The sequence below is a fragment of the Canis lupus genome, chromosome 28, assembly GCF_003254725.2.
Source record: "Canis lupus dingo isolate Sandy chromosome 28, ASM325472v2, whole genome shotgun sequence".
NCBI lineage: Eukaryota > Metazoa > Chordata > Mammalia > Carnivora > Canidae > Canis > Canis lupus.
Genome location: NC_064270.1, coordinates 2,359,218 through 2,385,380, shown reverse-complemented (window position 1 = coordinate 2,385,380; position 26,163 = coordinate 2,359,218). Strand labels below are relative to the sequence as shown.

Genomic DNA, 26,163 nt, shown 5'->3' with positions numbered 1-26,163 from the left:
TCCTGTCCTGGGGGCACTCACCACCCCCCACCCGCTGGCCTTAGCCCGGCTCCTCGCAGGGGCACCTCCCCCTTGGATGCTTTTTTATTTCTTTATTTTTTTCCATCCTCTTACCTTGATAGAAGCGCAAACTCTTCTCACTGTGGCATTCCAGCTGCTCTCTCTTAAAATCTCAGGCCAAATTCGTTGCTGTTCAGGATGATTTGAAAGTTATCTAGGAACGTTGGTGAGGACAGGTGACTTGGGGACCCTACTCCTCTGCCATCTTGCCCCGCCTCCTCGATAAATTTCAAACCATTCTTAACACCAACAAATCTGACCTAAGATTTAAAGAGAGAACAGCCGGAGCTCTACAGAGAGAAGAGTTTACACTTCTAAGGTAGGAAGATGGGAAAATAAAATAGGAAAAAATCGAGTTGGGGAAGGGCCCCATGAGGAGCTGGGCTAAGGCCAGTTGGGGAGAGCCTGGGGACAGGAAAGCCCTGCCTCAGAGAAGAGGGAACTTTTAAAAATCCACACCAGAGTCTTCCCAGATGGAAAGGAGCTCAGCAGGGAAATTGAGCAGAACCGCAGGAGGAGCAGGGAAGCCTCCAGTCTCCCAGGGTCACTAATAGAGGAGGGGCGCCCCGGATAGAGTGAGCAACAGACTGTGGGCCAATCTCCCTAAAGGGCTGGAGCAGGAACCCGGCTGGGCTTCGGGGAGAAGCCAGTTGGTCAGGTAGTGGCTCTGGACGGAGGAGTCTGAGCCCTGCTGCCTTCGGGGGCCGCACCCCAGGAGCGTGATTCCAGCAGCACAGGCCCCAGATCCCAGGGCAATGAACGGGTACATCCCAGGATCCGGCGCTCCCCCGGGACATGCAGAGGTGGTGAAGGCGCAGGACAGTGAGAACTCTCCTGCCACTGGGTGCCTCCAAGCTGTGCAGTTCAGCCCACCTGCCCCAGGAGCATCTAGGCCAGTGTGGATGGGGAGCTGCAGTAGTTACTGTGGGGAGCTGACTCCAGAGCTGGAGAGGTGGCCGCTGCCAGTGGTGGTGTTCCTCCTGTGCCTATAAGACAGGGGGCTGCCACGGAAAAAAGGCCTCTCGGGATAAACAGCTCTCACTGAGCCCGGGATCCAGCACGGGGCTGGTGGGACATCTCCCCCATGTGTACACACCTGAGAATCAGCACAGCAAGCCCCTACCCAGAAGACCAGCTGGAAGGACAGGGGAAGGGCAAGTTCTTGACCAAGCAAGCTGGAAAGCTCCAGGGGAAGTCGAGGGATTTACAGTATATAGAACCAGAAGATACCCCTTCTATTTTTTCTTCCTTTTCCTAGTAAAATGTGTTTTTATACCACACTGTAAATTTCCAATTTTTTTCTTTTCCACCTTAGCTACAATGTTTTACTACATCTTCATTTTTAAGTTTCTTCCTTTCTGACATTCATATTTCTACAATTATAGGTCTTACATATATTTCCCACTTCTTGATTCCCTTAAACATACTCAACTTGGCAAGATATACAAATGTCTTTTTGTTCAGTATTTTTTGCTTTCCCTGCCTCATTTTGTTCTACAATGGCAGAAGTTAATACCTTCTTAAACATGACCAGCATGCACTCAGAACCAAGTGGTATACCATGCTGGTTCATTCTGTGAGATTCCTCATTCCCATTCTGCCCCCCCCCCTCTTTTATCTCATTTATGTTTAGGTGGTCAATGTTGGGGCCTTCTACAAGTATTTCTGGTTTATATAAATTTGGGACTGAGCATCTTCTAACATACAGAATTTAATATACTCAGAACCAAGAGGATCACCCTCTAGGACCCCTCAGGTAGACTACATTCTCCCTCCCCTACAACTTTGACACCACCAACATCTCCCAGTCCCCCCTTTCTTTTCTTCTCTTTTTTCTTTTCTTTTTCCTCTTTACCTTTGCTTTTTTCTCTTCTTTTTGTTTTCTTATTCTTTGGGATTCTTGGCCTTTTCTTTTTTACTATTTTGTTTTAAAATTTGCTTTTCACTTGAGTGGTCCTTTTGTTTTATTTTGTTCTGATTTTTGTTTTCAATTCTGGTCTCTGATCTCAACATAATCATCTAGGCTGAAATTTACTTAGGGCACGGTTGATATTATTGACTCAGCCTGTTCATACATCCACTCTGCACTGAGAAAAATGATCAGAAGGAAGAATGTACCACAAAAGAAAGAACCAGAGAAAGTACTCCCTCCCACAGAGTTATAGAATTTGGATTACAATTCGATGTTAGAAAGCCAATTCGGAAGCATAAGAATAAAGCTACTGGTGGCTCTGGAAAAAAGCATAAAGGATTCAAGAGACTTCATGACTGCAGAATTTAGATCTCATCAGGCTGAAATTAAAAATCAATTAAATGAGATGCAATCCAAACTGAAAGTCCTAATGATGAGGGTTAATGAGGTAGAAGAAAGAATGAGCAACATAGAAGACAAGTTGATGGCAAGGAAGGAAGCTGAGTAAGAAAAAGAAAAACAATTAAAAGACCATGAGGAGGGGGCAGGGCAAGATGGTGGAGTAGTTGGGTTCCCAAGTCACCTGTCCCCACCAACTTACCTTGATAACTTTCAAATCATCCTGAAAACCTAGGAATTCCACCCTAGATTTAAAGAGAAAACAGCTGAAACGCTACGGAGAGAAGAGTTTGTGCTTCTAACAAGGTAGGAAGATGGAAAATAAATAAATAAAAAAGAATCAATGGGGAGGGGCACCCCGCAGACCCGGGCTAAGGCCCGGTGGCAAAAGCCTACAGGGACAGGAAAGCCCAGCACCTGGAGAAGAACTTTAAAAAATCTGCACTGGATTCTTCACAAAAGGAAAGGTGCTTAGCACAGAAATCAGGTTAGCACAGGAACTGCAGAAGGGGCAGGGATGTCTCCAGGTTCCCCAGGACACTAACAGAGGAAGTGGGCCTGGGAGAGAGCTCACCAGGGAGACCTTGGGCCGAACTTGGTAAAGGGCCGAGCGCCCCCACTGGGCCTCCAGAAAGCTCAGGTAGTGGGTCCAGGTGGAGAGAGCACGCGCTGCTGCATTTGGGAGCCACGCCCTGGGAGCACATTTCCAGCAGCACAAGCCCCAGATCCCAGGGTGCAGGGAGACACAACCCAGGATCCTGCATTCCCCCAGGACAGGCGAAGGCGGGGAAGGAAGAGGAGAGTGAGGAAGCTCCTGCCGCGGGGTGCCCCCGAGCTCTGCAGATCGGCGCCTCCCACCCCCAGAGCATCCAGGCCTGTGTGGACTGGGATACTGTCTTAGTTACTGTGGAAGTGGACTCCAGAGCTGGAAGGCTGGCCGCCACCAATGTGGTTCTTGCTCCTGGTGTCACCCTGTGCTGGAAGGGGAGGGGCCGCAGGGGAACAGGGGTCTCACACGATAAACAGCTCCCACTGAGCCATGCACCTGGCAGGGCGCAGGGCAGCTCCCCCAGGTCCACACATCTGAGAAACAGCACAGCGAGCCCCTCCCCCAGAACACCAGCAAGAAGGACAGGGGAAGAGCAAGTTCTTGACGGAGCAGCACTGGAGAGAAACGGGAAGTCAAGGGAATTACAGTATATAGAACCAGAGGATACCCCTCCTTTTTTTTTTCCCTTCCTTTTTCTGGTACAACTCATTTTTAGCCACTGTGCACTAAGCAAAATGACTAGAAAGAAGAACTAACCACGAAAGAAAGAATCCGAAACAGGACTCTCTCCCAAGAGTTACAGAATTTGGAATCCAATTCAATGTCAGAAAATCAATTCAGAAGTACAATTAAAAAGCTACTGGTGGCTCTGGAAAAAAGCATAAAGGATTCAAGAGACTTCATGATGCAGAATTTAGATCCAATCAGGTCGAAATTAAAAATCAATTAAATGAGATGCAATCCAAATGGAATGTGCTACAACGAGGGTAATTGAGGTAGAAGAAAGAGTGAGGGACATAGAAGACAAATAGATGCCAAGGAAGGAAGCTGAGGAAGAAAGAGAAAAACAATTAAAAGACCATGAGAAAAGGTTAAGGGAAATAAATGATAGCCTCAGAAGGAAAAATCTACATTTAATTGGGGTTCCAGAGGGCGCCGAAAGGGACAGAGGCCCGGAACAAATCATAGCTGACAACTTCCTTAACTTGGGGAGGGAAACAGGCATTCAGATCCAGGAGATAGAGAGGTCCCCCCCCCCTAAAATCAATAAGAACCATTCAACACCTTGACATTGAATAACGAAACTTGCAAATTCCAAAGATAAAGAGAAAATCCTTAAAGCGGCAGGGCACAAGAGAGCCCTAACTTACATGGGGAGAAATATTAGATTAACAGCAGACCTCTCCACAGAGACCTGGCAGGCCAGAAAGGGCTGGTAGGATATATTCAGAGTCCTAAGTGAGAAGAACATGCAGCCAAGAATACTCTATCCAGCAAGGCTCCTATTCAGAATAGAAGGAGAGATAAAGAGCTTCCAAGATAGGCAGAAACTGAAAGAATATGTGACCACGAAGCCAGCTCTGCAAGAAATACTAAGGGGGATTCTGTAATAGAGGATCCAAGGGACCAATCCACAAAAACAGGGACTGACACTAAATTCATATCTTTCAATAGTAACTCTGAATGTGAATGGGCTTAATGACCCCATCAAAAGGCGCAGGGTTTCAGACTCGATAAAAAAAGCAAGATCCATCTATTTGCTGACTACAAGAGACTCGTTTTAGACATAAAGACACCTACAGCCTGAAAATAAAAGGTTGTAAACCATGTACCATTCAAATGGTCCTCAAAAAAGCAGGGGTACCCAACCTTATATCAGATAAACTAAAGTTTATCCCGAAGACTGTAGTGAGAGATGAAGAGGGACACTATATCATACTTAAAAGAGTCTATCCAACAAGAGGACCTAACAATCATGAATATTTATGCCCCAATAGTGGGAGCTGCCAAGTATATCAATCAATTAATAACCTAAGTTAAGACATACTTAGATAATATTACACTTATACTTGATGACTTGAATGTAGTGCTTTCTACAATTGATGGATTTTCTAAGCTCAACATCTCCAAAGAAACAAGAGCTTTAAATGATACACTGGACCAGATGGATTTCACGGATATTTACAGAACTTTACATCCAAACGCAACTGAATACACATTCTTCTCAAGTGCACATAGAACTTTCTCCAGAATAGACGACATACTGGGTCACAAATCAGGTCTTAACCGATACCAAAAGATTGGGATTGTCCCCTGCGTATTTTCAGATCATAATGCTTTGAAATTAGAACTAAATCACAAAGAAAAGTTTGGAAGGATTTCAAACACGTGGAGGTTAAGGACCATCCTGTTAAAAGATGAAAGGGTCAACCAGGAAATTAGAGAAGAATTAAAAAGATTCATGGAAACTAATGAGAATGAAGATACAACCATTCAAAACCTTTGAGATACAGCAAAGGATTCCTGAGGGGGAAATACATCGCAGTGGAACAGAATAGAGAACCCAGAAGTGGACCCTCAACTTTATGGCCGACTAATATTCAACAAAGGAGAAAAGACTATCCACTGGAAAAACAGTCTCTTCAATAAATGGTGCTGGGAAAATTGGACATCCACATGCAGAAGAATGAAACTAGACCATTCTCTTACAGCATACACAAAGATAAACTCAAAATGGATGAAAGATCTAAATGTGAGACAAGACTCCATCAAAAACCTAGAGGAAAACACAGGCAACACCTTTTTTGAACTTGGCCACAGTAACTTCTTGCAAGATACATCCATGAAGGCAAGAGAAACAAAAAGCAAAAATGAACTATTGGGACTTCATCAAGATAAGAAGCTTTTGCAAGCAGAAGAAACAGTCAACAAAACTAAAAGACAACCTACAGAATGGAAGAAGATATTTGCAAATGACATATCAGATAAAGGGCTAGTTTCCAAGATCTATAAAGAACTTCTTAAACTCAATACCAAAGAAACAAACAATCCAATCATGAAATGGGCAAAAGACATGAACAGAAATGTCACAGAGGAAGGCATAGACATGGCCAACAAGCACATGAGAAAATGCTCTGCATCACTGGCCATCAGGGAAATACACATCAAAACTACAATGAGATACCACCTCACACCAGTGAGAATGGGGAACATTAACAAGGCAGGAAACCACAAATGTTGGAGAGGATGCGGAGAAAAGGGAACCCTCTTACACTGTTGGTGAGAATATGAACTGGTGCAGCCACTCTGGAAAACTGTGTGGAGGTTCCTCAAGAGTTAAAAATAGACCTGCTCTACGACTCAGCAATTGTAATGTTGGGGATTTACCCCAAAGATTCAGATGCAATGTAAGGCCGGGACACCTGCACCCCAATGTTTCTAGCAGCAATGTCCACAATAGCCAAACTGTGGAAGAGCCTCGGTGTCCATTGAAAGATGAATGGATAAAAAAGATGTGGTTTATGTATACAATAATTCTCAGCCATTAGTAATGACAAATACCCACCATTTGCTTCACCATGGATGGAACTGGAGGGTATTATGCTGAATGAAATAAGTCAATCAGAGAAGGACAAACATTTTATGTTTTCATTCATTTGGGAAATATAAATAATAGTGAAAGGGAATAGAAGGGAAGGGAGAAGAAATGGGTAGGAAATATCAGAAAGTGAGACAGAACATAAAGACTCCTAACTCTGCATCCAATGAGAGGATCATATGGTTCTTGGTTTTTCTCTTGCTGATATGATGAATCACATTGATTGTTTTACGGGTGTTGAACCAGCCTTGTGTCCCAGGGATAAATCCTACTTGGTTATGGTGAATAATTTTCTTAATGTACTGTTGGATCCTATTGGCCAGTATCTTGTTGAGAATTTTTGCATCCATGTTCATCAGGGATATTGGTCTGTAATTCTCCTTTTTGCTGGGGTCTTTGTCTGGCTTTGGAATTTAGGTGATGCTGGCTTCATAGAACGAATTTGGAAGTACTCCATCTCTTTCTATCTTTCCAAACAGCTTTAGGAGAATAGGTATGATTTCTTCTTTAAACGTTTGATAAAATTCCCCTGGGAAGCCATCTGGCCCTGGACTCTTGTGTCTTGGGAGGTTTTTGATGACTGCTTCAATTTCCTCCCTGGTTATTGGCCTGTTCAGGTTTTCTATTTCTTCCTGTTCCAGTTTTGGTAGTTTGTGGCTTTCCAGAAATGCGTCCATTTCTTCTAGATTGCCTAATTTATTGGCGTATAGCTGTTCATAATATGTTTTTAAAATCGTTTGTATTTCCTTGGTGTTGGTAGTGATCTCTCCTTTCTCATTCATGATTTTATTGAGTCTTCTCTTGCTTCTTTTTAATAAGGCTGGCTAATGGTTTATCTATCTTATGAATTCTTTCAAAGAACCAACTCCTGGTTTTGTTGATCTGTTCCACAGTTCTTCTGGTCTCGATTTCGTTGAGTTCTGCTCGAATCTTTATTAACTCCCTTCTTCTCTTGGGTGTAGGATCTATTTGCTGTTTTTTCTCTAGCTCCTTTATGTGTAAGGTTAGCTTTTGTATTTGAGTTCTTTCCAGTTTTTGAATGGATGCTTGTATTGCGATGTATTTCCCCCTTAGGACTGCTTTTGCTGCATCCCAAAGATTTTGAACGGTTGTATCTTCATTCTCATTAGTTTCCATGAATCTTTTTAATTCTTCCTTAATTTCCTGGTTGACCCTTTTATCTTTTAGCAGGATGGTCCTTAACCTCCACGTGTTTGAGGTCCTTCCAAACTTCTTGTTGTGATTTAGTTCTAATTTCAAGGCATTATGGTCCGAGAATATGCAGGGGACAATCCCAATCTTTTGGTATCGGTTCAGACCCGATTTGTGTCCCAATATGTGGTCTATTCTGGAGAAAGTTCCATGTGCGCTTGAGAAGAATGTGTATTCAGTTGAGTTTGGATGTAAAGTTCTGTAGATATCTGTGAAATCCATCTGGTCCAGTGTATCATTTAAAGCTCTCGTTTCTTTGGAGATGTTGTGCTTAGAAGACCTATCGAGTATAGAAAGAGCTAGATTGAAGTCACCAAGTATAAGTGTATTATTACCTAAGTATTTCTTCACTTTGGTTAATAATTGATTTATATATTTGGCAGCTCCCACTTTCGGAGCATATATATTGAGGATTGTTAAGTCCTCTTGTTGAATAGATCCTTTAAGTATGATATAGTGTCCCTCTTCATCTCTCACTACAGTCTTTGGGGTAAATTTTAGTTTATCTGATATAAGGATGGCTACCCCTGCTTTCTTTTGAGGACCATTCGAATGGTAACCCAAAAGCATAAGATACCTAGGAATAAACCTAACCAAAGATGTAAAGGATCTATACCCTCAAAACTATAGAACACTTCTGAAAGAAATTGAGGAAGACACAAAGAGATGGAAAAATATTCCATGCTCATGGATTGGCAGAATTAATATTGTGAAAATGTCAATGTTACCCAGGGCAATATACACGTTTAATGCAATCCCTATCAAAATACCATGGACTTTCTTCAGAGAGTTAGAACAAATTATTTTAAGATTTGTGTGGAATCAGAAAAGACCTCGAATAGCCAGGGGAATTTTAAAAAAGAAAACCATATCTGGGGGCATCACAATGCCAGATTTCAGGTTGTATTACAAAGCTGTGGTCATCAAGACAGTGTGGTACTGGCACAAAAACAGACACATAGATCAGTGGAACAGAATAGAGAATCCAGAAGTGGACCCTGAACTTTATGGGCAATTAATATTCGATAAAGGAGGAAAGACTATCCATTGGAAGAAAGACAGTCTCTTCAATAAATGGTGCTGGGAAAATTGGACATCCACATGCAGAAGAATGAAACTAGACCACTCTCTTTCACCATACACAAAGATAAACTCAAAATGGATGAAAGATCTAAATGTGAGACAAGATTCCATCAAAATCCTAGAGAAGAACACAGGCAACACCCTTTTTGAACTCGGCCATAGTAACTTCTTGCAAGATACATCCACGAAGGCAAAAGAAACAAAAGCAAAAATGAACTATTGGGACTTCATCAAGATAAGAAGCTTTTGCACAGCAAAGGATACAGTCAACAAAACTCAAAGACAACCTACAGAATGGGAGAAGATATTTGCAAATGACATATCAGATAAAGGGCTAGTTTCCAAGATCTATAAAGAACTTATTAAACTCAACACCAAAGAAACAAACAATCCAATCATGAAATGGGCAAAAGACATGAACAGAAATCTCACAGAGGAAGACATAGACATGGCCAACATGCATATGAGAAAATGTTCTGCATCACTTGCCATCAGGGAAATACAAATCAAAACTACAATGAGATACCACCTCACACCAGTGAGAATGGGGAAAATTAACAAGGCAGGAAACAACAAATGTTGGAGAGGATGCGGAGAAAAGGGAACCCTCTTGCACTGTTGGTGGGAACGTGAACTGGTGCAGCCACTCTGGAAACCTGTGTGGAGGTTCCTCAAACAGTTAAAAATATACCTGCCCTACGACCCAGCAATTGCACTGTTGGGGATTTACCCCAAAGATACAAATGCAATGAAACGCCGGGACACCTGCACCCCGATGTTTATAGCAGCAATGGCCACGATAGCCAAACTGTGGAAGGAGCCTCGGTGTCCATCGAAAGATGAATGGATAAAGAAGATGTGGTTTATGTATACAATGGAATATTACTCAGCTATTAGAAATGACAAATACCCACCATTTGCTTCAACGTGGATGGAACTGGAGGGTATTATGCTGAGTGAAGTAAGTCAGTCGGAGAAGGACAAACATTATATGTTTTCATTCATTTGGGGAATATAAATTATAGTGAAAGGGAATATAAGGGAAGGGAGAAGAAATGTGTGGGAAATATCAGAAAGGGAGACAGAACGTAAAGACTGCTAACTCTGGGAAACGAACTAGGGGTGGTAGAAGGGGAGGAGGGCGGGGGGTGGGAGTGAATGGGTGACGGGCACTGGGTGTTATTCTGTATGTTAGTAAATTGAACACCAATAAAAAATAAATTAAAAAAAAAAAAGACTGCTAACTCTGGGAAACGAACTAGGGGTGGTGGAAGGGAGGAGGGCCGGGGGTGGGGGTGAATGGGTGATGGGCACTGAGGGGTCCCTTGACGGGATGAGCGCTGGGTGTTATTCTGTATGTTGGCAAATTGAACACCAATAAAAATAAATTTATTATTTAAAAAAAAGAAATCAAGTTCTTGCTCTGGGCTGACGGGAAAGGAGAGGAAAAGAAAATTCATTTGTCACAGTCTATTGTCCCAGAGTGGGGTGAATATGCCTCTCATGCTGCCAGTGGTTTAGGTGGCAAAGCCCTATTTCCATAGCCCAGAATGTTTCATAGCACACACAGCAAGGCTACATGGCAGCCTAGACTACTGAAACCCCAGAAAGGAGCAGAGATATAAAACAACCACATTTTGTTGTCCACAGGTCTGAGCTACAGCTGGACTCTCAGACTACATAGGGTTCTGATGAAAGCTCTGGCTCTGCCTCCCCCAGGAGGTAAAGCCCAGTTAACATGCAACATTGCTGCCCACCTTTCTATACCAGTTATGGGGAACAGGCAGCTTCTTTTACATTCAGCCCTAAGTGCTGCTAAGACGAATGTCCTGATGCAGCACTTCACCTCATGACACACCTTCTCCAGGACACCTTCTCCTGCACCATGCTCCTCCATCATATCCTCACCCTTCCATGTGAAGAAGCATTCTCGTTTTACAGCATCAACAATGAGAAGCTGCTGGGATGCCTGGGTGGCTCAGCAGTTGAGTGTCTGCTTTTGGCCCAGGACATGATCCCAGACTTCCGGGATCGTGTTCCACATTGGGCTCCCTGTGAGAACCCTAATTCTCCCTGGCTTGCTCCGGAAGTAGAACCAAGCCTCCAATTAACCTGCCTGTATCTGAGAGCCAACAGGCCCCAGCATGCATTAGGCCCTTGAGGATGACAGATAGTAAAGCAATGGTTTTACAGAGTGTGTGGTGTGAATGAGAGTGCAGGCATTTGCCACAGGATCTCATCCCAATTCGGTATATAGTTAGTAGGGTATTCACTCTCTCAGCTGCTCACTGAAGAGAGAAGGAATTGGACCACACATCTAGCACTTCCCACTTTTCCAGCTTCTGCTAGAAAGACTAGCTTCTCTCCTACCTGTCTCAGGGCACTAACAGGGTTTGGCATACTTTAGTCTCCTGGGGCATACTAAAAACAAAGATTTGGATGACTAAAACAAAGGGTTTGGATGAGCACAAAGATTTGAGAAGTACCCGAATCTCTGGCTGGGTTAATTGGTGAGGTTTATCTCATACACTAAGCTGGTTCATGAGGCTGGGCTGTGAACATTGGCAGAAGTGGCTATTTTATCTAATGCATAGAAACCAAAAACACAGGGAACCCCTGCTTTTAGATTAGGCTCATAAATTATCTTCTTTGGAGAAAAAAAAGGGATATATAGAGACACAGCTGTCCTTGGAAGATTATGACCCCCAGGACACTTTATAATCATACCCTTCCCAGACATAAAAATTGAAATCATCCAATATTCTTTGACAGTCTAAATCTTCTTCATCAGGTTATGCCTTAAATATTAATTCTCAAATCAAGCAGGAAAGGAATATATGCACTCAAATCAGACCTATGGAAAATCAAATGCATGCCATGTAAATGCTGTATCAGATGTGACAGGAACTACTTCCCACTAGGGCCAGTTGTCTGCAGGCGGGAGCCGCTTCCTTCATGAGACAACAAACACAGTAATTGACCCAATTTTAATTCATTTTTAAAATAACCAATGCACTCATTTTCCTTTTAAACTTTCCTAATTATGAGTTTTGTTAGTTTTTGCTATATTAAATGTCAACTATAATTTAGCTTAACCTGGAAGTCAGTGGCAGCTCCCATACCTAAAGTCACATTAGGAAAAAATGTCTCTTACATGTAGGGGGAGAATTTGGTAGTGGGATCACCTACCTTTCAGCAATCTATTGGGGTCAGGGCTTCGCAACCTCTATTACAGGGAATAAAACCTCAACACATTTAAAAGTTTTGGGGTACTTAGATGGCTCAGTTGGTTAAGCATCTGCCTTTGGCTCAGATCATGATTCCAGGGTCCTGGGACTGAGCCCTACATAGGGCTCCATGTTCAGCAGGGAGTCTGCTTCTCTCTCTCTTTTTTGTCCCTCTCCCTGTTTGTGCACATATGCTCTTTATCTCTTAAAGGGGAAAGGAGAGAAAATGAGTGAAAATATCAGTGAGGGTGACAAAACATGATAGACACCTAACTCTGGGAAATGAACAAGGGGTAGTGGAAAGGGAGGTGGGCAGGGGGTTGGGGTGACTGGGTGACGGGCACTGAGGGGGGGCACTTGGCGGGATGAGCACTGGGTGTTATGCTATATGTTGGCAAATTGAACTCCAATAAAAAAGAATAAATACAATCTTTTAAAAATTTTTAAGGTTTTACATTTTATTTATATTTCAAGAAAGAATTAAAGACAATTTTATTAACATTTGATACAGCGGGAAGATGACAAAGTCAAAGTGACCATTCTAACCACATGGAGTTACACTGAGCTTTTATACCTCTAACACCAATAGACCCAAAGAGAGAATAAGCTTACTGCTGACTCATTTACATAAAAGATACAATGAATGCAATACTATTAACTTTCTTTAGGCTATTATATTATGACTTTATGTAATTTTCAGAATAATTTGTTACTAAAATTTCAACCATGAATACCTAAAATGATAATGGTTTCTACCCATTTTTAAGGTATCAGGAGGCTCAAGCATGAAAATGTACCATAAACAGTAATAATTGTTATCTGATTGGTGATTTTTTTATTCTTAGCCTAAAGACTTTGCATTATGTATGTATACTAAGCTCTCCATAAATATTGTTTGAGCTGAATTCATAAAAGACCACTGAGTAGAAAATTAAGGTAGATATTTTCAGCACAATATAGAGAACTAAGAGGAATTCCCAAATAGTGAAAAGTATTGTATTGTAATATAGGATAGTGCCCATCTAGATGAAAATTAGCATAAGCTAGATCACCATAGGGAGAGATTCTACAGAAAAGATTTCTGCAATAGTGGGAAATTGAACTACAAGACCAAGAAGATCCACTTACCCTCTAAAGCTCTGTTTATGCAACCTCACCCAGGACAGAGCATCCCTCAAAGCCTGGTGGACCTGCTTGTTCCGCAGAGTATAAATAACAGGGTTGAGCAGCGGGGTCACCACTGTGTTCACAAGGGCAGCCTCCCTGTTGGAGTCCATCCTGTTCGTTTGTTTTGGTTTCACATATATAAAGACACAACTGCCATACATCAGAGAGAGGACTATGAGGTGAGATGAGCAGGTGGAGAAAGCTTTCTTTTTCTCCTTGGCTGATGGGAGTTGCAGGATTGTGACTACTATGTTGCTATAGGCAATGATGGTTATGATAAGTGATGTCAAAAGGATAAAGGAAGTGAGGACAAAGGCCAACATTTCAATAGACCTGGTGTCAGAACAGGAGAGATGAATCAGGGGGCCAAGGTCACAGAAAAAATGGGGGATGACATGAGGACCACAGAAGGATAACTGGAACACCTTTACTACCAGACCAGTGATGAGAGAGAAGGGCAAAGCACAACAGATCATGACCAGGAGGAAGCAAGTCTTCAGGTTCATGATGGTTGGGTAATGCAGAGGCTTGCAAATGGCCAAGTATCGATCCAAGGACATTACAGCCATGAGGAAGAAAATTATTGACCCAAAAAACAGAAAAGAAAAGGCTTGTGTGACACAAGCAGTAAAGGAAATTGTTTGCCTTCCTGAAAGAAAGATGGACAGCAGTTTAGGAACAACTGTGGTGATAAAACAGCATTCAAAGAAGGAGAAAGTGCTAAGTAAAATATACATGGGTGTCTGGAGACGATAATCAACCCAAGTGATGATGATGATCACCATATTTCCTGTGATAGAGGCCACGTATGCCAGCAGATGTACCAGGAAGAAGAGGTTTCCCAAGTACTGGATGGTAGGAAACCCTTCCAGAATGAATCCTCGGATTACTGTCTCATTCCTCACCTCCATAGTGATCTTTTCTCTGTCATCAACTCTCTTGGATATGTTAAACTGAAAACATTATCAGCAAAGAATAAAAATTTAATTGATGGCCACTGTTAAAAAATGACTACTTGCTGCTACAATTCTGAATAAGGAATCACTTTATATCATTTAAATGCTGTATTATAAATTATTTTGAACTTTTTCTATTATTAAGCTATAAAAATTGAGGGTTTATTGTTTATTTTTGAGGGTAATTTTTATTTTTATTTTTTGTCCTTTTCTGATTGATTTATTTCACTCAGCATAATACCCTCCAGGTCCCTCCACATCAAAGCAAATGGTGGGTATTTGTCATTTCTAATGGCTGAGTAATAATTTTTAACATGCCACTTTATTTTTAGAAAATAATATCTTTGGATAGTAGTCTATAAGGTAAACACTGTAACATGAAAATGATTGTTTGCAGGTAACATATAAAACTAACAGATAACAATGAAGGCTGTCATCCCACAGAGAATATTTTTATGAGGTCATAGTGTAAATTTCTAAACTTCAGGTAGGATATGCCATATATAAAGCCCTCCAATGTACTGACTTTAGCACTCTAGAAACAGAAAGTGTAGGGGGGAAAAGCCATTTTCTTATTAGCATGTTCCAAACTGGTTATTTTCATGAAGTTGGTTCAGCCTGAGTTATTCACCTAGGACTTTAAGACTGAACAGAAAACCAAGTTTATCTCAGTGTCTCATAACTACCTAGTCCTTCGGTTTAAGAGAAACCATGTCTAAAGATGAAGGGTGGTAATGACTGGGTTGTTTAGAATCAATGAATAAACATTTAATGGGTACATCAATTTCCCTCTCACTCTACACACCTCTCAGAACAGAAGATTTTCTTTCTGTTTAAGTCATAAATTACCTTTCAGTTTTCTGGGAATTCACAGTTTTCCAGGAATATTTTTGTTACACTGGAAAATTTCAGTATGATGGAATTACACCTATATTCCCATTACAATCACTGGAGGAACATTCATTTTTTAAAAAATGCCAATGTCTAGCTAGAAGCTGGATGAATTGACATGTAATCTTTGAGAAAGGAGTTTGGGCATCTGTTGGAAATCAGTGCTCTACTGAGTAAGTCACCATAATTAAATTGTATTTTAATTAATTCCTTGATTTAGTTAAAACTATTACATTAACTATTCATGATTCGCAATACAAACTTAAACATAACCATCAAATTTCATAACAGAAGAGAGTCAGAAAAAAAAAGAAGAGAGTCGGGAAATAAAAACAACAAAGGTCACTTTCCTTTGGACCTTGTTGCTAGTCACTTTCACAACAACCAGTTGCTCCTCACCTTTCAGAGTCAGTGAGGATCATTGCAGTCATAAATGAGAATACATTCACATGCCCTGATAAATATTTACCACCGGGTTATTTACCAATTTACCATCCCCAATGAGGACACACGTGGTCTAAAAGAACAAACCTCTGGAATATTCAGAATTCATTAGAGGAGCAGGAACTTAAATCACAACAGAGTCCCAGAGGACATTTAATTGTTCATATTTGGAAATGAGAAATTTCAGCAGAAACATACCATAATTTCCATTTCACTGCATATGCTAACATACTACCACCATTCTCAATAGATACGTTGTCCTTTGTACAAGTCCTTAAAGGTATATTTGCCATGAGTGCCCTAGAGTTGCAAAATTTACAAAATACTGAATTATATATGACAAGAAAGACAAGCATATACAACAAAAGACATTTTACAATTTTTTTTCTTTTTTTTCCTTTTTAACATGGTATTTTATTTAATGAGGTATAATTTACACACTGTAAAATGTACAAATTCTAGTTACAGGTTGATAATTTTCTACATATGTAAACAGCCATGTAACTACTACCAAACCAAACTATAAAACATTCCCATCTCATCACAAGTCTTCTGTGCCCACACCAAGAGAAAACTACTTTTATTTCTGTCATCAAAATTTTCTTTTGCCACTTCTTAAGATTCATTTAAGTGGAACACAGCATATGTCTGGCTTTATTTCCTCAGATTTCTCAGAGTTATCCATGCTATCACATGAACCAATGATTTATTCTTTCAGAGTGCTTTGAGGTAGGTCATTATCTATCTATACAACAGTTTTCCACTCTTCCACTGAAGGACATTTGTGTCCTTTCCAGTTCAGGGCTACTATGAATAAAGACATTATGAATATTCTTCTACAAGTCATTTTGAAGACTGCATTTATTCTCTGGAGTATATTTCTTGGAGTGAGAGTACTGAACTGATCATAAAATAGGTCTTAGCATTATAAGAAATCACAAAACAATTTCCAGAATTGGATTTCATTTCTCAATAGCAATTCATGAGTATTTAAAATGCTCCATATTCTCACAAACATTTGGTCTTATAAGTCATTTTTAATTGGACACAACCTCTGTAAATTGGTTCGGCCATTGCAGAAAACAATATGGAATTCCTCAAAAAATTAAAAATAGAATTACCATGTGATCCAGAACTCCTACTTCTGATATATATCCAAAGGAACTGAATAAAGGATATTGAAAAGATATCTGCACTCTCATGCTTATCACAGCGTTAGTCACAATAGCCAAGATATGAAAATAGCCATTAGTGGTGAATGGGTAAAGAAGACGTGATATATAATGTGTAATATTATTCAGCCATGAGAAAGAAGGAAATTCTGATATTCATGGCACCATGGGTGGTCCTAGAGGACATTAAAGCAGAGTGAAATAAGAGAAAGATTAATACTATATGATATTTCATTTTTTCTTATTAGTCTTGTTACAAGCTTAACAATTTTGAGTTGTTTCAAAGAACCAACTTTTTCTTTAAACTTTTAGTTCACTATTTCATTGATTCATATACATGTGCATTCATGTTTATATGAATTCAAACTCATCTGCATAATTTAGTTATACCTCTCTTTTATTTTTCTACCCTTTAAAACTGAATATCTAAATGATTAATTTTATACATTTTTAAAAATATAAGTATTAATGCTATGCAGTTTCCTCTAAACATGCTTTAGGCTGCATTTCATGAAATTTAATATCTTGTGTTAATATTTTTGCATCCAAAATATTTTAAGATTTTCTTAGTAATATTTTCTGTAATCCGAGAGTGACTTACAAATGAACTATAAAAAAAAAAGAAATGTGCTGTTTATATCCAAGTATTGAGGAATTTTCTAAGTAAATTATTGTAATTCATTTCTTACTTAATTCAATTATGATTGGAGAACATGTTCCATATATTTTCAGCCCTCTGAAATGTTTTGAGATTTGTTTTACAACCCAGCAAAAATATATCTTGAAATTTCTTTTTTTTATTTTTTTAACTTAAATTCCAGTTAGTTAACATATAGTTAACTATATATTAGCTTCAGGAGAAGTTAGTGATTCATCACCTACATATAACCCCAGCACTTATCATATGTTCCCTCCTTAATATCAATCACCCATTTAGCTCATCCCCAGCACATCTCCCCTCCAGCAACCATCAGCTTGTTCTCTATAGTTAAAAGTATCTCTTATGCTTTGCCTCTCCTTTTTTTTCTTTACCCTATGTTCATCTGTTTTGTTTCTTAAATTCCACATATGAGTGAAAGCATATGATATTTATCTTTCCATGACTGACGTAAATCCTTTAGCATACTACACTCTCATTCCATCCATGTCATTGCAAATGGCAAGATTTCATTCTTTTTTATGGCTGAGTAACATTCCATTGCGTGTGTGTGTGTGTGTGTGTGTGTGTATCACATCTGTTTAACTCATCAATCAATGGACATTAAGCTCTTTCCATAATTTGATTATTGTTGATAATGCTGCTATAAACATTGGGGTGCACGTATTCCTTCAGATCAGTATTTTTGTATCCATTGGGTAAATACCTAGGAGTGCAATTTCCAAGTGCACATGAAAATAATGTGTATTCTCCAGGTGGTGAATGTGATAATCTACAATAACCAGTTATGTACACTTAGTTGATAGTCATTCAAATCCTCTGTACTTACTGACTGCTTTTTGTCTTTTTGCCACATTAATTATTAAATGATGGTGTTAAAACCTCTAACTATAACTGTGGATATTTTTTTAACTTCTCCTTTTTAAAAGATTATTTATTTATTTATTTATTTATTTTTATTGAGGTTCAATTTGCCAACATATAGTATAACACCCAGTGCTCATCCCATCAAGTGCCCTCCTCAGTACTTCTTTTAGTTTCTCCAACTTTTCTTTCATGAACTTTAAGTTCTACCACTGTGTTCATATATATATATATATATAGAATTACGTCTTCTTGATAATGTCATCCCTTTATCATTACAAATTTACCCTTTATCTCTGAAAATACACTTCATCATGAAGTCTTTTTTTTAAGTAAATATTATTATGGCCATATAACTTTCTTTTGCTTTATATTTGCTTGTAATTTCTTACTCTATGTATTTAAGTGTTATTCTTATAACCAGCATATCGTAAGTATGTGCTTTTTACCTAATACAGTAATCTCTGTCTCTGTCACTCTGTGTGTGTGTGTCCTTCTTTTTTTATTTGAGTGTTTAGTCCATTTACATATAATGATATTGTTGCAAATTTAGATTTAAGTCTACCATCTTGATGTTTCCTTTTATTTGTCCCCTGTTTTATATTCCCTATTCTCTTTCCTATCTTCCTTTGAATTAAACAAGCATTTTTACATAAATTTATTTTTTATTGGTGTTCAATTTGCCAACGTACAGAATAACACCCAGTGCTCATCCCGTCAAGTGCCCGCCTCAGTGCCCGCCACCCAGTCATCCCCACAGCCTGACCTCCTCCCCTTCCACCACCCCTAGTTCATTTCCCAGAGTTTGGAGTCTTCCATGTTCTGTCTCCCTTTCTGATATTTCCCACTTATTTTTTCTCCTTTCCCCTTTATTCCCTTTCACTATTTTTTATATTCCCCAAATGAATGAGACCATATAATGTTTGTCCTTCTCCGATTGACTTATTTCACTCAGCATAATACCTTCCAGTTCCATCCACGTCGAAGCAAATGGTGGGTATTTGTCGTTTCTAATAGCTGAGTAATATTCCATCGTACACATAAACCACATCTTCTTTATCCATTCATCTTTCAATGGACACCAAGGCTCCTTCCACAGTTTGGCTACTGTGGACATTGCTGCTAGAAACATCAGGGTGCAGGTGTCCCGGCCTTACATTGCATCTGAATCTTTGGGGTAAATCCCCAGCAGTGCAATTGCTTGGGTCATAGGGCAGGTTTATTTTTAACTCTTTGAGGAACCTCCACACGGTTTTCCAGAGTGGCTGCACCAGTTCACATTCCCACCAACAGTGCAAGGGGGTTCCCTTTTATCCGCATCCTCACCAACATTTGTGGTTTCCTGCCTTGCTAATGCTACCCATTCTCACTGGTGTGAGGTGGTATCTCGTTGTGGTTCTGATGTGTATTTTCATGTTGGCAAGTGATGCACAGAGCATTTTCTCATGTGCTTGATGGCCGTGTGTGTGTCTTCTTTGGTGAAATTTCTGTTCGTGTTCTCTGCCCATTTCATGATTGGATTGTTTGTTTCTTTGGTGTTGAGTTTAATAAGTTCTTTATAGATCTTGGAAACTAGCCCTTTATCTGATACGTCATTTGCAAATATCTTCTCCCATTCTGTAGGTTGTCTTTTAGTTTTGTTGACTGTATCCTTTGCTATGCAAAAGCTTCTTACTTGATGAAGTCCCAATAGTTCATTTTTGCTTTTGTTTCTTTTGCCTTCGTGGATGTATCTTGCCAGAAGTTACTGTGGCCGAGTTCAAAAAGGGTGTTACCTGTGTTCTCCTCTGGGATTTTGATGGAATCTTGTCTCACATTTAGATCTTTCATCCATTTTGAGTTTATCTTTGTGTATGGTGAAAGAGAGTGGTCTTGTTTCATTCTTCTGCATGTACAATATTCCCAGCACCATGAATTGAAGAGGCTGTCTTCCTCCCAGTGGATAGTCTTTCCTCCTTTATCGAATATTAGTTGACCATAAAGTTGAGAGTCCACTTCTGGATTCTCTATTCTGTTCCATTGATCTATGTGTCTGTTTTTGTGCCAGTACCACACTGTCTTGATGACCACAGCTTTGTAGTACAACCTGAAATCTGACATTGTGATGCCCCCACCTATGGTTTTCTTTTTTAAAATTCCCCTGGCTATTCAGGGTCTTTTCTGATTCCACACAAATCTTAAAATAATTTGTTCTAACTCTCTGAAGAAAGTCCATGGTATTTTGATAGGGATTGCATTTAACGTGTAAATTTCCCTGGTAACATTGACATTTTCACAATATTAATTCTTCCAATCCATGAGCATCGAATATTTTTCCATCTCTCTGTGTCTTCCTCAATTTCTTTCAGAATTGTTCTATAGTTTTTAGGGTATAGATCCTTTACCTCTTTGGTTAGGTTTATTCCTAGGTATCTTCATGCTTTTGGGTGCAATTGTAAATGGGATTGACTCCTTAATTTCTCTTTCTTCAGTCTCATTGTTAGTGTGTAGAAATGCCACTGACTTCTGGGCATTGATTTTGTATCCTGCCACACTGCCAAATTGCTGTATGAGTTCTAGTAATCTTGGGGTGTTGTGTTTTCGGTTTTCTATGTGGAGTATCATGTCGTCGATGAAGAGAGAGATTTTGACTTCTTCTTTGACAATTTGAAGGCCTTTAGTGTCTTTTTGTTGTCTGATTGCTGAGGCTAGGACTTCCAATACTATGTTGAATAGCAGTGGTGAGAGTGGACATCGCTGTCTTGTTCCTGATCTTAGGGGAAAGGCTCCCAGTGCTTCCCCATTGAGAATGATATTTGCTGTGGGCTTTTCGTACATGGCTTTTAAGATGTTGAGGAATGTTCCCTCTATCCCTACACTCTAAAGAGTTTTGATCAGGAATGGATGCTGTATTCTGTCAAATGCTTTCTCTGCATCTAATGAGAGGATCATATGGTTCTTGGTTTTTCTCTTGCTGATATGATGAATCACATTGATTGTTTTACGAGTGTTGAACCAGCCTTGCAACCCCAGGGATACATCCCACTTGGTCATGGTGAATAATTTTCTTAATGTACTGTTGGATCCTATTAGCTAGTATCTTGTTGAGAATTTTTGCATCCATGTTCATCAGGGACATTAGTCTGTAATTCTCCTTTTTGGTGGGGTCTTTGTCTGGTTTTGGAATTAAGGTGATGCTGGCCTCATAGAAAGAATTTGGAAGTACTCCATCTCTTTCTATCTTTCCAAACAGCTTTAGTAGAAAAGGTATCGTTTCTTCTTTCAACGTTTGATAGAATTCCCCAGGGAAGCCATCTGGGCCTGGACTATTGTGTCTTGGGAGGTTTTTGATGACTGCTTCAATTTCCTCCCTGGTTATTGGCCTGTTCAGGTTTTCTATTTCTTTCTCTTCCAGTTTTGGTAGTTTGTGGCTTTCCAGGAATGCGTCCATTTCTTCTAGATTGCCTAATTTATTGGCATATAGCTGTTCATAATATGTTTTTAAAATCGTTTGTATTTCCTTGGTGTTGGTAGTGATCTCTCCTTTCTCATTCATGATTTTATTAATTTGAGTCTTCTCTCGCTTCTTTTTAATAAGGCTGGCTAATGGTTTATCTATCTTATTAATTCTTTCAAAGAACCAACTCCTGGTTTTGTTGATCTGTTCCACAGTTCTTCTGGTCTCGATTTCTTTGAGTTCAGATTGAATCTTTATTAACTCTCTTCTGCTGGGTGTAGGATCTATTTTGCTGTTTTTTCTCTAGCTCCTTTAGGTGTAAGGTTAGCTTTTGTATTTGAGTTCTTTCCAGTTTTTGAATGGATGCTTGTATTGCGATGTATTTCCCCCTCAGGACTGCTTTTGCTGCATCCCAAAGATTTGGAACGGTTGTATCTTCATTCTCATTAGTTTCCATGAATCTTTTTAATTCTTTCTTAATTTCCTGGTTGACCCTTTCATCTTTTAGCAGGATGGTCCTTAACCTCCACGTGTTTGAAGTCCTTCCAAACTTCTTGTTGTGATTTAGTTCTAATTTCAAGGCATTATGGTCTGAGAATATGCAGGGGACGATCCCAATCTTTTGGTATCAGTTCAGACCCGATTTGTGACCCTGTATGTGGTCTATTTTGGAGAAAGTTCCATGTGCGCTTGAGAAGAATGTGTATTCAGTTGAGTTTGGATGTAAAGTTCTGTAGATATCTGTGAAATCCATCTGGTCTGGTGTATCATTTAAAGCTCTCGTTTCTTTTGAAATGTTGTGCTTAGAAGACCTATCGAGTGTAGAATGTGCTAGATTGAAGTCACCAAGTATAAGTGTGTTATTATCTAAGTACGTCTTAACTTTGGTTATTAAATGATTAATATATTTGGCAGCTCCCACATTCGGGGCATATATATTGAGGATTGTTAAGTCCTCTTGTTGGATAGATCCTTTAAGTATGAGATAGTGTCCCTCTTCATCTCTCACTACAATCTTCGGGGTAATTTTTAGTTTATCTGATATAAGGATGGCTACCCCTGCTTTCTTTTGAGGACCATTTGAATGGTAAATGGTTCTCCAACCTTTTATTTTCAGGTGGTAGATGTCCTTATGTCTAAAATGAATCTGGGGATCCCTGGGTGGCGCAGCGGTTTGGCGCCTGCCTTTGGCCCAGGGCGCAATCCTGGAGACCCGGGATCGAATCCCACGTCAGGGTCCCGGTGCATGGAGCCTGCTTCTCCTTCTGCCTATGTCTCTGCCTCTCTCTCTCTCTCTCTCTGTGACTATCATAAATAAATAAAAATTTAAAAAAATAAAATGAATCTGTTGTAGACAGCAAATAGATGGGTCCTGGTTTTTTATCCAGTCTGACACCCTGCGCCTTTTGATGGGGTCATTAAGCCCGCTCACGTTCAGAGTTACTATTAAAAGATATGAGTTTAGTGTCATGATGATATCTATCCAGTCCCTGTTTTTGTGGACTTCTTCTTTTTTTTTTTTTTTTTTTTTATTGGTGTTCAATTTACTAACATACAGAATAACACCCAGTGCCCGTCACCCATTCACTCCCACCCCCCGCCCTCCTCCCCTTCTACCACCCCTAGTTCGTTTCCCAGAGTAAGCAGTCTTTACGTTCTGTCTCCCTTTCTGATATTTCCCACACATTTCTTCTCCCTTCCCTTATTTTCCCTTTCACTATTATTTATATTCCCCAAATGAATGAGAACATATAATGTTTGTCCTTCTCCGACTGACTTACTTCACTCAGCATAATACCCTCCAGTTCCATCCACGTTGAAGCAAATGGTGGGTATTTGTCATTTCTAATAGCTGAGTAATATTCCATTGTATACATAGACCACATCTTCTTTATCCATTCATCTTTCGTTGGACACCGAGGCTCCTTCCACAGTTTGGCTATCGTGGCCATTGCTGCTAGAAACATCGGGGTGCAGGTGTCCCGGCGTTTCATTGCATTTGTATCTTTGGGGTAAATCCCCAACAGTGCAATTGCTGGGTCGTAGGGCAGGTATATTTTTAACTGTTTGAGGAACCTCCACACAGTTTTCCAGAGTGGCTGCACCAGTTCACATTCCCACCAACAGTGTAAGAGGGTTCCCTTTTCTCCGCATCCTCTCCAACATTTGTTGTTTCCTGCCTTGTTAATTTTCCCCATTCTCACTGGTGTGAGGTGGTATCTCATTGTAGTTTTCATTTGTATTTCCCTGATGGCAAGTGATGCAGAGCATTTTCTCATATGCATGTTGGCCATGTCTATGTCTTCCTCTGTGAGATTTCTGTTCATGTCTTTTGCCCATTTCATGATTGGATTGTTTGTTTCTTTGGTGTTGAGTTTAATAAGTTCTTTATAGATCTTGGAAACTAGCCCTTTATCTGATATGTCATTTGCAAATATCTTCTCCCATTCTGTAGGTTGTCTTTGAGTTTTGTTGACTGTATCCTTTGCTGTGCAAAAGCTTCTTATCTTGATGAAGTCCCAATAGTTCATTTTTGCTTTTGTTTCTTTTGCCTTCGTGGATGTATCTTGCAAGAAGTTACTATGGCCGAGTTCAAAAAGGGTGTTGCCTGTGTTCTTCTCTAGGATTTTGATGGAATCTTGTCTCACATTTAGATCTTTCATCCATTTTGAGTTTATCTTTGTGTATGGTGAAAGAGAGTGGTCTAGTTTCATTCTTCTGCATGTGGATGTCCAATTTTCCCAGCACCATTTATTGAAGAGACTGTCTTTTTTCCAGTGGATAGTCTTTCCTGCTTTGTTGAATATTAGTTGCCCATAAAGTTCAGGGTCCACTTCTGGATTCTCTATTCTGTTCCACTGATCTATGTGTCTGTTTTTGTGCCAGTACCACACTGTCTTGATGACCACAGCTTTGTAGTACAACCTGAAATCTGGCATTGTGATGCCCCCAGATAGGGTTTTCTTTTTTAAAATTCCCCTGGCTATTCGGGGTCTTTTCTGATTCCACACAAATCTTAAAATAATTTGTTCTAACTCTCTGAAGAAAGTCCATGGTATTTTGATAGGGATTGCATTAAACGTGTATATTGCCCTGGGTAACATTGACATTTTCACAATATTAATTCTGCCAATCCATGAGCATGGAATATTTTTCCATCTCTTTGTGTCTTCCTCAATTTCTTTCAGAAGTGTTCTATAGTTTTTAAGGTATAGATCCTTTACATCTTTGGTGAGGTTTATTCCTAGGTATCTTATGCTTTTGGGTGCAATTGTAAATGGGATTGACTCCTTAATTTCTCTTTCTTCAGTCTCATTGTTAGTGTATAGAAATGTGTGGACTTCTTCTTAAAGGGGAATTTTAAGAGTTCCCCTTAAAATTTCTTGCAGAGCTGGTTTGGAGGTCACATATTCTTTCAGTTCCTGCCTGTCTTGGAAGCTCTTTATCTCTCCTTCCATTCTGAATGGGAGCCTTGCTGGATAAAGTATTCTTGGTTGCATGTTCTTCTCATTTAGGACCCTGAATATATCCTGCCAGCACTTTCTGGCCTGCCAGGTCTCTGTGGAGAGGTCTTCTGTTACCCTAATACTCCTCCCCAGAAAAGTCAGGGATTTCTTGTCTCTTGCTGCTTTAAGGATCTTCTCTTTATCTTTGGAATTTGCAAGCTTCACTATTAAATGTCGAGGTGTTGAATGGTTTTTATTGATTTTAGGGGGGGGGGGATCTCTCTATTTCCTGGATCTGAATGCCTGTTTCCATTCCCAGATTAAGAAAGTTTTCAAATATGATTTGTTTAAATACATATTGTGGCCCTCTGTCCCTTTCGGCACCCTGGGAACCATAATTAAATGTAGGTTTTTCTTCCTCAGGCTGTTACTTATTTCCCTTTATCTATCCTCATGATCTTTTGTTTGTCTCTTTTTTTCCTCAGTTTCCCATTTTGCCATCAACTTGTCTTCTATGTCACTCACTCTTCTTCCACCTTGTTAACCCTCGTCATTAGGACTTCTAGTTTGTATTGCATCTCATTCAATTGATTTTTAATTTCTGCCTGATTAGATCTAAATTCTGCAGTCATGAAGTCTCTTGAGTCCTTTATGCTTTTTTCTAGAGCCACCAGTAGCTTTATAATAGTGTTTCTGAATTGGCTTTCTGACATTGAATTGTAATCCAAATTTTGTAACTCTGTGGGAGTGAGGACTGTTTCTGATTCTTTCTTTTGAGGTGATGTTTTCCTTCTAGTCATTTTGCTCAGCAGAGTGGCAAAACAACTTATATTGGGAAAAGGGGAAAAAGAGAGAAAAGAAAGAAGAAAAGGAAAAGAAAAAAAGAAAGAAGGAAGAAAAAAAGAAAAAAACAGAAGAAAAAAAGAAAAAAACAGAAGAAAAAGAAAAAAGGGGAAAAAAGGGCGGGGGAAGCAAACAGAAATCAAAAAGCAAAAAAAAAAAAAAAAAAAAAAAGACAAGGGGGAGTATCCTCTAATTCTGTATACTGTAAGTCCCTTGAATTCCCCTGGAACTTTCCAGTGCTGCTT

General features: G+C 39.7%; 1 protein-coding gene across 1 annotated transcript; it reads right to left on the bottom strand.

Moving 5' to 3' along the window:
* Positions 1-6,555: 6,555 nt before the first annotated feature.
* LOC125753953 (olfactory receptor 6C2-like) lies at positions 6,556-14,119 on the bottom strand. The gene is made up of 2 exons (XM_049103642.1): positions 13,170-14,119; positions 6,556-8,011 (listed from the first exon to the last, which is right to left on the bottom strand). Exons 1-2 carry the CDS (start codon positions 14,117-14,119, stop codon positions 7,306-7,308), a joined length of 1,656 nt encoding a protein of 551 aa, XP_048959599.1. The 3' UTR covers positions 6,556-7,305.
* Positions 14,120-26,163: the final 12,044 nt, after the last annotated feature.

Coding starts and splice junctions, on each gene's coding strand:
- LOC125753953 (XM_049103642.1), bottom strand. CDS start 14,119: ATGGAGGTGAGGAATGAGACAGTAATCCGAGGATTCATTCTGGAAGGG. Junction 8,012..13,169: donor CATAAACAGAGCTTTAGAGG/GTAAGTGGATCT, acceptor TATACTCGATAG/GTCTTCTAAGCACAACATCT.